We start from the raw sequence: 13,094 nt of genomic DNA on the forward strand, positions 1-13,094 counted from the left end.
TAGATGTCTCTTCCTGAGAGGGAGTTGAGAAAGGCAATACTCAAGGAAGGCAGACAGTGTGATTGCCAGCAGTTCTGAGTATGAAAGGTGAGAAAAGAAATGCATAGTTCTAATAGGCTGAAGCAGTAATACAGCCACTCCACTTGAGCCATATAGTTTTACTCTTAAAATCACAACATGCCAACATCTTCAACAAATTCATTGCTGAGGAAGCTCAAATTTGGCTTGTTTACTCTCAAATTCAAGAACCTCTCTTCTGTTCTCTGTCTATCAGATTCATAGAATCATAGAATTGTTAGGATTGGAAGGGACCCAAGCATCCACCCTCCTGCCATGGGCCTTAAAAACCTCCAGGGATGAGGCTTCCACCACTTCCCTGGGCAACCTCTTCCAGTGTCTCACCACCCTCATGCTGAAGAACTTCTTCCTAACATCCAATCTGAATCTACCCATTTCTAGTTTTGCTCCACTCCCCCCAGTCCTTTCACTCCCTGACACCCTAAAAACTCCCTCCCCAGCTTTCTTGTAGCCCCGCTTAAGATGCTGGAAGGCCACAATTAGGTCTCCTCGGAGCCTTCTCTTCTCCAGACTGAACAGCCCCAACTTCTTCAGTCTGCCTCCATAGCAGAGGAGCTCCATCCCTCTGATCATCCTCGTGGCCCTTCTCTGGACACATTCCAGCCCCTCCAGATCCCTCCTGTAATAGGGGCTCCAGAACTGGACACAGTACTCCAGAGGTGGGGTCTCACCAGAGTGGAGTAGAGGAGGAGAATCACCACCTTTGCCCTGCTGTCCACACTTCTCTTGTTGCAGCCCAGGATCTGGTTGGTTTTCTGGGCTGCGAGTGCACGGTGGTGGCTTATGTTGAGCTCATCCACCAACACTCTCAATGCCTTTTCTTCAGGGCTACTCTCAAGCCAGTCACTGCCCAGCCTATGTCAGTGCCTGGGATTGCCCTGAGCCAGATGCAGGACCTTGCACTTACTCTTGTTGAACCTTATGAAGTTGTCATGGGCCCAGCTCTGCAGTCTCTGCAGGACAAATGCTGCACTTAGAATGTTGAGTGCACGTTCAACATTGTGCAGTTACTTTATGTAACTACCACAAAACCTGAAAATTCATTCCCCCTTTATGTGCAACATTTAAAAGTTTTAATTGTGTGTGAGAAGAAGAAAACTTGAGCATCAAACTTAGTGATCCAATAGAATGTGCAGCTAAATAAATGAGACCTCACACTTCAAAATTTGCCTGACACTCTGGCAGCACTTCCATAGGGATGGTACAGATTCTTTTGCACAGCACTGTGCTGTCTACAAAGCTGTATAAGAACTAAGTGTTCCTATTAGGGACAAGAAAGGCCTATTAGATCATCTGTCCATCTCTGATATAAGAGAAAATGACAGTGATTTGCTGCTGTGACCTGCCAGTGACATTTGTAAAAACATTCTTCGGCCTTAACTCTCTCAAGTTCCAGTGCTGAGGATTCAATCACAGAATCACAGAAACATTCAAGTTAGAAAAGACCCTCAGAATTCACCAAGTACAACCAAGAACCCTACTGTACAAGGTTTGCCCCTAAACCATAGCCCCAAGCACCAAACCACCTTTAAACACATCCAGGCTTAGTAACTCAACCACCTCCCTGGGCAGCACATTCCAATGCCCGACCACTCTTGCCCTGAAAATCTTTTTCCTAATATCCAGTTTTAATCTACCCAGTGGCAGCTTGAGGCCATTCCATCTTGTTCTATCACTGTGATAGAACAAGAGACCAGCAGCAGCCTCCCCATAAGGTCCTTTAAGGTAGCTGTGGACAGCAATAAGGTCTCCCCTCAGTCTCCTCTTTTTCACACCAACCATCGCCAGCTCCTTCAGTTGCTCTTCATCAGATTTATCCTCCAGGCCCTTCACAGCTTCCTTGCTCTCCTCTGCACGGGCTCCAGCACCTCCACATCTCTCTTGGACTGAGCTGCCCCAAATTGGACACAACATTTGAGGTGTGGCCTCAACAGAACTGAGTACAAAGGGACAATGTCCAACTTCTATGAAGCATATCTAGGTATTAAATATATCCATTCCTGGCTCACTTCTCTGTTTCCTTCCTTCAACTTCTTGTTTGAAGAGGAAGGAAAGAGCAACCCTCATGAACAGTGCACATTAAGCTTCACAGAACTGCTACCCCACAACCCCAAGTGCTGACTGCTTTGCATCTCACCTCTCTCCAAGGCAGCACTGAAGCATTTCTGCTGCTTGGTATTATGCATCATGTCGGAGAGAAGCTGTTTTGCATCCTGCTGGTGTTTTCCAGCAGATGTGCAACTCAAAAGCTGTGTACAAAATATACCCATCACAACCCAAGGTGACATGAGCATCCATTCATCATGTCATCTACCCATGGTGGATGCCTGCTGGTTGAGGCGCTTTGTGCCATGGTTTAGTTGATTCCATGGTGTTGGGTGATAGGTTGGACTTGATGATCTCAAAGGTTTATTCCAACCTGATTAATCCTCTGTATTCTGTATAATGCATAGAGTCATATGTGGCAACAGTCATAAGACATCTGTAGAACCCTTGGTAGTTGATACTGGCAGGTGGAAGATCCTTCTCCTCACTGAGTAAGGCTCTGCTTCACCATTGCTTTCAAGGGAAAGAATTGTTTCCGTTCTTCCTTATATTCCCTAAAACATCTTGGAATGTTTGCTGCAGCAGGTTTTCAACTTGAGTGCCAACATAACAAAATAACTGGAGGGAAATTAGTTGAAGTGTTCAGAAGATGACTCCCAGTATGATTCACACTGCTGTGAGTAAAGCAGAGGACTGTCTGGCCTCCTGTACTGGAGTGATAACAGATATTGGGTGCAGTGTTTACTCAGATGAAGTTAATGGCAGTGACATCTGGTAGATGACACAGAGGGGCAAACTCTGATCATCTGTTTTTGAGCACTGTGCCCAGACTATCATATGTCATTCTTGGTAAAAGTGAATAATCTTTCAGTATCTACCACTTTTCCCTCTCAAGCTCTCAGTCATACGAGACTGAAGGCCTACTAGATAAATCACCTCCATATATTCACAAGGACAGCAGAGCTAAAAGCAGCCAGGCAAAAAGGATTCAAGGTAAGCAGCTCACTAGTAGTGGCCTCCCCACTATTTAGCAGTCATTGTACAGACTTGCACATTCCCAAAGCCCTCTCACAGTCATAACAAATGCTTACATAAAGCCATGTACCTTCAAAGTGCTTCATTAACATAAATATATTAATAAGACATTCCCCAGAAGAGAATGTGGTGTCAGAAAGATGCCAGTCAAATGGCTGGGCTGTGACAGGTAGACCTTCAAATATTTCATTAAACCTTCATCCTCTGCCATCAAATTCAAGACCATTTAGGGGTGAAAAAAAGGGATGGAAAGTACAGTGGAGCTTTATGAGAAAAAGAAGATAAACTAGATACAGGTCTGCTGGAGGGAGTCCAGAGAAGGGCCACAAAGACGACCAAAGGGCTGGAACACCTCTACTATGAGGATAGGCTGAGGGAGCTCTGGTTGTTCAGATTGGAGAAGAGAAGACTCCATGGAGGCCTTAGAGCTGCCTTCCAATACCTGAAGGGATCTTACAGGAAGGCTGAATAGGGACTTTTCATAAGGCTGTCAAGTAATAGGATAAGGGGGAATAGTTTCAAGCTAGGGGAGAGTGGGTTTAGACTGGATATTAGGAAGACAAGGGTGGTGAGACTCTGGCATAGGTTGCCAAGGAAGGCTGTTGATGCCTCCTCCCTGGAGCTGTTCAAGGCCAGGCTGGATGAGGCCTTGAGCAGTCAAGTCTGGTTGAGAGGTGTCCCTGCCCATGGTGGGGAAGTTGGAGTAGATGGTGTCTAAGGTCCCTTCCAACCTAAGCCATTCTAGAATTCTATAAAATGATTTTGCCCTCCATGATTGTTGTATTAATAAAATTGTACATTCTGTGATGTGCATCAACTGAATTTGACATAGAATAAGAAGAGAATAAGATTTTTATGCTCTGACGGATGCCACTTAGATGGCTCTTTCAAAGTGACTGGTGACAACTGCCACTGATTTGCTTTGGTATACATCCTGTTTAGGGCTCATAATTCATAGAATCATAGAATCAATAAGGTTGGAAAAGACCTCAACAGCCAGTTTAGTGTCTGATACCAATTGCAAGCATATTATGGGTTCTAGATAGTGCTAGCTTGTTAAGAACTGACCAACTTACCTAAATGGGATGAGGGCATAAAAGAAATCAAACAAGTCATATCTCAAACAGCACGGACCAGAAACAGATGTGTTTTTCAAGGACAAATTCATTAGCCAATTACAATGTGCACAATATTCCACAAAAAAAGTGGTTTTGGTGGTAATCTAATTACATTTGGCCTACATTTTTGGATGAAATCCAGTTGCTAAGGTTTTAATTTGTTTTTTATCATGTTTTCTTACAATTAGGAAAAACAGACTGCCGTATCATGTTCATGATCACCACCAAAAGACGAGCATGTGTCTGTTGCTACACATCTGGCACAGCTAAATCGTGTTAGCTTTTGTGTGTGCAGTACTATATTTACTAATTCTGAAGACATGGTACTGCCTCGCTGCAGCTGTGTCTGCTGTAAATTATGAAATGTCTGGAATGTGTCCAGAGAAGGGCCATGAGGATGATCAGAGGGCTGGGGCTCTTCTGCTATGGAGACAGACTCAGAGAATTGGGGCTGTTCAGTCTGGAGAAGAGAAGGCGCCCAGGAGACCCTCTTGTGGCCTTCCAGTACCCTAAGAGGGGTACAGGAAAGCTGGGGAGGAACTTTTCAGGGTGTCAGGGAATGATAGAACTGGGGGAATGGAAGAAAACTAGACATGGGTAGATTCAGATTGGATGTTAGGAAGAAGTTCTTCCCCATGAGGGTGGTGAGACACTGGAAGAAGTTACCCAGGGAGGTGGTGGAAGCCTCATCCCTGGAGATTTTTAAGACCAGGCTGGATGTGGCTCTGAGCAACCTGCTGTAGTGTGAGGTGTCCCTGGCCATGGCAGGGGGGTTGGAACTGGATGATCCTTGAGGTCCCTCCCAACCCTGACAATTCTGTGATTCTGTGTCAGCTCATAACAGATTTGTGGTGACAGGACCTCTCCCACATTTTTGTCCCCTACTTACCATCTCCTAAAATGTACTAGAATTTGTATGGCATCTTTGTTGTGGAGCAGAGGCCAGAATATTGAAAATGGTGAGGTACTTGGCAGTAGTCAAATATGGAAATATGAATGACATTTCCAGGGAAATGCAGTTCCCAAACCACTGACAGATGTAACCCTCTTGGTTCTTGTAGAAGTTTTGTGGTTTTGTTTGGTTTTGGTTTTGTTCCTAAACTGTGCTAAGCAATTCTTTAACCTATATGACAGAAGTAAAGGTTTCACATGAGATCAAAAATAAATTAAGTCCTTTTGGATGCAATGCACTCCCCTGATCTACATCTGTTACCTACATCAGTTACAAGGCAACTACAGATCAATTGGCCTCACCTCCACCCCTCATGGAGCAGCTCATCCTGGAGGTCATCTCTAACCACATGGCAGACAAGAAGGTTATAAGGAGTAGCCAACATGGATTTACCAAGGGGTGATCCTTCCTGACTAATCTGATAGCCTTCTATGAAACCATGACCAAATGGATAAATGAGGTAAGAGCAGTGGATGTCACCTACCTTGACTTCAGTAAGGCTTTTGATACTGTCTCCCAGAATATCCTCATAGAAAAGCTCAAGAAATGTGGCACAGAGGGTTGGTCCATGAGGTGGATTGTAAACTCAACAACAGAATTCAGAGGGTCATCATCAGTCCCAGAGTCACCTTGGAGGACTGTGGCCAGTGGTGCTCCCCAGGGATCAGTTTTGTTCAATAACTGTCTCCAGTTTTGTTCAATATCTTTATCAATGACCCAGCCGAGGGGATTGAGAGTACCCTCAGCAAGTTCCTGATGATGCAAAACTGGGGGTGGCTGACACCTGTCAGGCTGTGTTGCCCTCCAACCAGAGCTGGACAGGTTGAGAGCTGGGTGAAGGCAAACCTCATGAAGTTCAATAAGGACAAATGCAGGGTCCTGCATCGGGGCAGGAATAACAGCAGGTGCTAGGAGAGGGTAGAGGCAGCTCTGCTGGGAAGCAGCTCCAAGGAGAAAGACCTTGGAGAAAAGTGTGGCCAGCAGGGCTGGGGAGGTTCTTCTCCCCCTCTACTATGCCCTGCTGAGACCACATCTGCAATTCTGTGTCCAGTTTTGGGCTCCCCAGTTCAAGAGAGACAGAGACCTGCTGGAGAGAGTCCAATGGAGAGCCACAAGGATGATTAGGGGTCTTGAGCATCTACCCTATGAAGAGAGACTGAGAGCCCTGGGACTGTTTAGTCTGGGGAAGAGAAGGCTAAGAAGGGATCTGATCAATATCTATCAATATCTGAGGGCTGGGTGTCAAGAGGGAGGGGACAACCTTGTGCCCTGAGATAGAACAAGGGGTATTGACTGTAAACTACAGCATAGGAGGTTCCACCTCGACATGAGGAGGAACTTCTTGACTGGGAGGGTCACAGAGCACTGGAACAGGCTCCCAAGAGGTTTTGTGGAGTCACCTTCTATTGAGACTTTCAAGACTCATCTGGATGCATTCCTGTGTGACCTGAGCTAGATTCTATGGTCTTGCTCTGGCAGGGGTGTTGGACTTAATGATCTCTGGAGGTCCCTTCCAATGCCTAAACATCCTATATACATAGTACCTGAAATCTGAAGAAAAGTGAGGGCTCAGGTTCTAAGAAATGAGGCAAACTAGTTTCTGCTAGTTAACCTGACTCTCATGCAAATATAGTTGCACAGACAAATGTCAAACACTTGTGAAAACACACCTGTCAGTTCAGCTGGGTCTGAAAGAATAAGTTACAGCCTAGGTTTTGTCCCTAGTGCAAACCATCCAAAGCTCTTCTAATATTCTTCTAGCACCCAAATACTTTGAGCTGGGGAGTTTTTAAAAAGTTACCTTACAGAATCACAGAATGTTAGGGGCTGGAAGGGACCTCAAAAGCTCATCCAGTCCAGACCCCCAACAGAGCAGGATCACCTAGAACACATCATGCAGGAACACAGCCAGATAGGTCTTGAATATCTTCAGACAGGTAGACTCCACAACCTCCCTGGGCAGCTTGTTTCAGTGTTCTGTCACCCTCACAGGGCAAAAAATTCTTCCTCATGTTTCCATGGATCTTCCTATGCCCTAACTTCCACCCATTGCCCCTTGTCCTGATCCAAGTCATAATCATATTTGGAGTCAGAATGCATATTTGGAAGTAGCTTTCCGTAGTTGTAGTTTATACCTAGCAGGATACCAACTTTATGAAATAATCAAGGAGCTGAGTCAGGCTTCATTGTGACTGTGAGGCAGAGAACTCAGAACTCCAGAAGCTCTCTGCCAGAAGACAGATAAAAGCCACACTAACCTGCTTATGGGTATCATTGTCTGCATTATCAAAGCTTGAAGTTACACTAAAAAGGTGAAGGTTCAGTTCCTATTTGTGTAGTATTTTGCAACAGAAAAACATGAAGCAATTTGCTACCACACACAACAGTGCAATAGAAGTCCAGTTTGATACATTATTAAGTTTGGAAGGATTAATGCACTCCGATTTGATACTTCTAGCTTTCTGGTATGCTGCAGCTTTGAAGCAACAGGGCCCTTGAACTGCAAGCTTCCTATTCCTGCTCTTTTTCATTTTCATCTTTATCACTAAGAGTGGAAGCAAAATGCCCCGTGTATCATGGATGTTAGTGTCACAAGCAATCAGAGAGCCCAAGAGAGATGTGCCATGCAGAATAGTCTCAATGCAACAGTGACTTTCAAATCAATAAGCAGCACAAGACAGACATCTCAAAATACAAGCACTCAAACACACAAAAAGGCAAGACTGAAATCAAGCATTTTTGAAAATCTGGGAAGGCTGTAAAGCTCAGCATCTGCTGAATTTTTTACCACTTGTAGTCTAAAGCAAATATTCAGGTTTCTGTCACTCATATCAAGAAAATATTTCATCCAGAGATTTCCCCCTTTAATTATGGAAACTAAGGTTTAAATCCAAAGCAGCTTACTGGCTAAATTAGACAAGGAATTCAAACTCAGGTTCTTCTGACACCAGAGAATTGAAGCATGATGTGCACTCTGTCTATTATGAGTGGCAGCTATGTAGCAATCAAGAGGAAAAAGAATGTAAAACTGAGTACAAAATGGCATTATGATAAGCAAGGAGGTGGATGTGTCAGTATGAACATCATAGGATTTCACAATTTAGTGATCAAACATTGCCAACAAGTGTTCTGTGTATATGTAGCACTGTACCTGCTAAATCATGAAACTACAGGATGTTGGCACAAGAGAGGACAATTAAAAAGGTGATTAATGCTTGAGTGAGAGGCTGTTCAAAGTCCTTCTCAAATACATAATTCTAATGGATATTATTTCATAGCAGTTCAGATAAACTAGGGTATTGCAGTAAGGTCTGTCAAGGAAAACCTACCATTATCTTCATGCACAAGAAGATGCAAATACTGAGGATGATTAAGGTCACATAGAAGCCTAAATGCACACTGCAGATATAATTCCAATGCAAATTTCATGTGCCCAAACTGCATCCCTTCAAGAAAAAGTCAAACTCGTGAAAACTTCCTTAATATGTTCCATAAAGTATCAAATAGATTGAAAACAGGATTAGCAAAGGAGAATGTACCATTCAGTGAGTATTGGAAAAGATGTTTATCAGAAATTCATCAGGTGTAGTAAGTCTGAGAAATGCTGATAACAGATGGGAGCTGTCTAGGCAAAAAAAGTGCTGCTGGCATGACTGTTTCTCTAGCTGAAGTGTCCTGGGGAAAAAAGGAAAGGCTGATTGGTCTTACCTCTTCCTTCTCTGCACTTTGCAAATCCCTCCACTCCTCAGTGACATGACCAAAGTCCACTGTGTTCATTGCAACCTTATATTCCCCAATGATATCATGTTTGGAGAAGCGATCGAAGTCGTAAACTGCCATCACTAAAGTTTTTCCTCCCAGCTCAGAGTATGGCACCTGCAAAGGAAAAAAGAAACAACAGAGAAAATGACAAAAGTCTGTTATCTGAGACAATAAAGATCAGCCCACTACAATGCAAATCTATTTCTTTGGTTTATCATCTGTCATCTCAGGTAAATTGAACTGCAGGAAAAATTATGAGGTGTATTTGTTTCAGAGTCACCAGGTGCAGTGTGTGTTGAGACCAGGCTCTGGCACTCGATAGAACAATGTGGCAGCTCACTCATCACTCCCTGGGTTTTTCTCATTCTGCTTCAAATCATTTTGTGGGTGATGAAACTGGAAGGGGAAGTCCAATTATTTGCACTAAAGACATTGGAACTTTCACGCAGCGGTGTCTTTCCTTCAGGAAATCAGCTGTCATCAATCACAAACAGGTAGCCCCCAGACTGATGATAAAGCCAGACCTGGTTTGCTGTATATGACACTGATTAGACACTAAACAGTACCACTACCTAGTACTTACCAAGGTGTATTTTATTATTCCTCTACCTTTCACACCACAGACTATAAGGTGCTTTGTAAGTCACAGCATATAGCTAGAAATTATGATGGCAGAAGGCCAAGGTCAGACTAATTCTCCAGCTGTTCTGATATGTTGCAGACAGATGCTGTAGGTCAGGATGTTTATGACTCACATTTTAAATATTCAGATGAAGATCACAGAATGGTCCAGGCTGGAAGGGACCTCCAAAGGTCATCCAGTCCAACCTCTCTGCAATCAGCAGGGACATCCCCAACTAGATCAGGCTGCCCAGGGCCTCTTCCAGCCTCACCTTGAATACCTCCAGTGAAGGAGCCTCAACCACCTCCCTGGGCAACCAGTTCCAGTGTTCCACCACCCTCATAGGAAAGAACTTGTTCCTAACATCCAATCTAAATCTGCTCTTCTCTAGTTTGAAGTCATTGATCCTTGTCCTGTCCCTGCAGGCCTTTGCAAACAGTCTCTCTCCATCCTTCCTGTAGCCCTAGTTCAGGTAAGCTACACTTGAGTGTCAGTCCAGAGAGGTCTGATTTGGGAATTGATTGGACTTGCATTGAACACTTGGCCCATCTGTATATTCTCTGCAAGTATAAACGGTTTCCATGGGCTTCAGTAAACATTTCTCTATTAATTGTCCATATAAAAAGAGAAACAAAAGCCTGAATTAGGAATAGTGTGGCCAACAGGAACAGGGAAGTCATTCTGCCCTGTACTCAGCACAGGTTAGGTCACACCTCGAGGACTGTGTCCAGTCCTGGGCCCCCCAGATTAAGAAAGATGTTGGGATGCTGTAACATGTCCAGAGAAGGGCAACAAGGCTGGGGAGGGGTCTGGAGCACAGCCCTGTGAGGAGAGGCTGAGGGAGCTGGGGTTGTTTAACCTGGAGAAGAGGAAGCTCAGGGGAGACCTTATTGCTGTCTACAACTACCTGAAAGGTGATTGTAGCCAAGTGGGGGTTGGTCTCTTCTCCCAGGCAACAGTGACAAAAGGAGAGGACAGAGTCTTCAAGCTGCACCAGGGGATGGCCGCACCCAAAGAGTGGCTGTCAATGGCTCCATGTCCCAGTGCAGGCCAGTGACAAGCGGAGTCCCTCAGGGATCAGTCCTGGGACCTGTCTTATTCAACATCTTTGTGGGGGACATGGACAGTGGCATTGAGTGCACCCTCAGCAAGTTTGCTGATGACACCAAGCTGTGTGGTGCAGCAGACACGCTGGAGGGAAGGGAGGCCATCCAGAGGGACCTTGACAGGCTGGAGAGGTGGGCACAAGCCAACCTCATGAAGTTCAATAAGAGCAAGTGCAGGGTCCTGCATCTGGGTCGAGGCAATCCCAGGCACAAATACAGGCTGGGCAGTGACTGGCTGGAAAGTAGCCCTGAAGAGAGAGACTTGGGGGTGCTGGTGGACAAGAAGCTCAACATGAGCTCTCAGTGTGCACTTGCAGCCAGCAAAGCCAATCAGATCCTGGGCTGCATCAGGAGAAGTGTGGCTAGCAGGTCGAGGGAGGTGATCCTCCCCCTCTACTCAGCCCTGGTGAGACCCCACCTGGAGTGCTGAGTCCAGTTCTGGAGCCCCTATTACAAGAGGGATGTGGAGGTGCTGGAACGTGTCCAGAGAAGGGCCACAAGGATGATCAGAGGGCTGGAGCACCTCTCCTATGAGGACAGACTAAGGGAGTTGGGGCTGTTCAGTCTGGAGAAGAGAAGGCTCTGAGGTGACCTAATTGTCGCCTTCCAGTATCTGAAAGGGGCCTACAGGAAGGCTGGGGAAGGACTTCTCAGGATATCAGGTAGTGATAGGACTAAGGGGAATGGAATGAAGCTGGAGGTGGGGAGATTCAGGCTAGATGTGAGGAGGAAGTTCTTCACCATGAGAGTGGTGAAACCCTGGAATGTGTTGTCCAGGGAGGTGGTCGAGGCCCCATCCCTGGGGGTGTTTAAGAGCAGGCTGGATGAGGCTCTGGCCAGCCTGATCTAGTGTGGGGTGTCCCTGCCCATGGCAGGGGGGTTGGAACTAGATGATCCTTGTGGTCCCTTCCAACCCTGAATGAAACTATGAAACTATAAGTTTGGGCTGGATGTGAGGAAGAAATTCTTCACAGAAAGAGTGATTGCCCATTGGAATGGGCTGCCTAGGGAGGTGGTGGAGTCACCATCCCTGGAAGCATTTAAAAAGAGACTGGATGAGGCACTTAGTGCCATGGTTTAGTTGATTAGATGGTGTTGGGTGATAGGTTGGACTTGATGATATCAAAGGTCTTTTCCAACCTGGTTTGCTTCATTTTTAAAGATGATCGATTGACAGTACTTTGTTGCAGCCACTGTTCTGAAGGCAGCTGCTGGACACAATCAGAGTGCAGGACTCCTTAGCTGACCAATTCCTTAGCACACTGCCTAGAGCAAAACAATCACATTCCATGGGTGCCAAAAACATCCTCACCTTGGCACCCTTGGATTGGAACATGCTGCAGAAGCCACCTCCTTGAGACACTGGCAACTCTCATTGGGAAAAGATTTTAGCTTACAGATGTGGTTGGGTTTTACTGGTTATGGGACTGATAACAAAGAGTATAGCAACAGCTACTCTGAGCAAGAATTACTTGGGTTAGGGACTTAGGTTAGGAACAGCTTGGGGCGTTTAGGACTGCTAGGGACTTCTGCTTCTGTCAGTTAGCTACTTCTGGCTAGGGCTTGGGTGTAGGGATGTTGCTAGTGATCTGCTCAGGACTTCTGTTATCTGTTTCATCTGGTAAGGGCTTCCAGGACTTCTGCTGTAAGTAGGACCCTGAGACTGTAACGTTGGGGATTCTACAAGGCAGCAATAAAGGACTTCTGAGGACTTCTGAGATTTTCGGCTCTCTGCAGAATCTCTGGAATCTCATTGCTATACAGCAACAGGGTTCCTGCCTTCATTTGTCATCCAATGGCCACCAGGTCAGGGGAAGAACAACAGTATTTCATCCATTATTCATTGCCTCTAAGCTAGCCTTAGACTTCAGCTTTGTTCAGGACTACCAAGGATGTCCTCAGCTTTTGTGAAGGATTGCTCCCCCTCCCCGCTTTTTGCTCTGTTCAGCCCTTTGACTTAGTGCAGGCAAGACCTTGGTAGAAGAACATCTATAGGGGTGGGTTTTTTGGCACAGGCATGTGACTCCTCTAGACAGGAACCCTCTTCCCACTTTGAGACTGAAGAAGAACACCTTCTTCTGCCAGACTGGTGCAGCCCAGCTAGGATTTCTCAGTTTCCTTTTGGCAGCACAATGCAGGTATATAATTCAGACAGCTGAAGCCTGATGAACACCTGCACCCTGGAACAGTATGATGGATTACTCGGAAAAAGAAAATAGAAGGGGACTAACTTAAGAAACCACCTAAAGAAGAGAAGGAACAATGTCCAGGGCTCAAATGACAGCACAAAATCTGTCTTATCTCTACTAAATCTTCTTCTAGAGGAAGGCAGGGAAATTACAGCTCCACCCTGGAAGGAGGTAACAAAATGGGCC

At 45.5% G+C, this 13,094-nt stretch overlaps 1 protein-coding gene across 2 annotated transcripts in view; it reads right to left on the reverse strand.

Moving 5' to 3' along the window:
• LOC137455036 (synaptotagmin-1) overlaps nucleotides 1–13,094 on the reverse strand; it is a 535,786-nt gene that overhangs the window by 106,989 nt on the left and 415,703 nt on the right. For both annotated transcript variants that reach the window (XM_068165552.1, XM_068165544.1), the window contains exon 8: nucleotides 8,938–9,105. In XM_068165552.1, the coding sequence (XP_068021653.1) occupies nucleotides 8,938–9,105 (168 nt within the window). The remainder of the gene's footprint in view (nucleotides 1–8,937; nucleotides 9,106–13,094) is intronic.

Source organism: Melanerpes formicivorus, unplaced genomic scaffold (assembly GCF_026170545.1).
Source record: "Melanerpes formicivorus ecotype bairdi unplaced genomic scaffold, bMelFor1.0.p_v2 SCAF_3, whole genome shotgun sequence".
In the NCBI taxonomy this organism is placed as follows: Eukaryota; Metazoa; Chordata; class Aves; order Piciformes; family Picidae; genus Melanerpes; species Melanerpes formicivorus.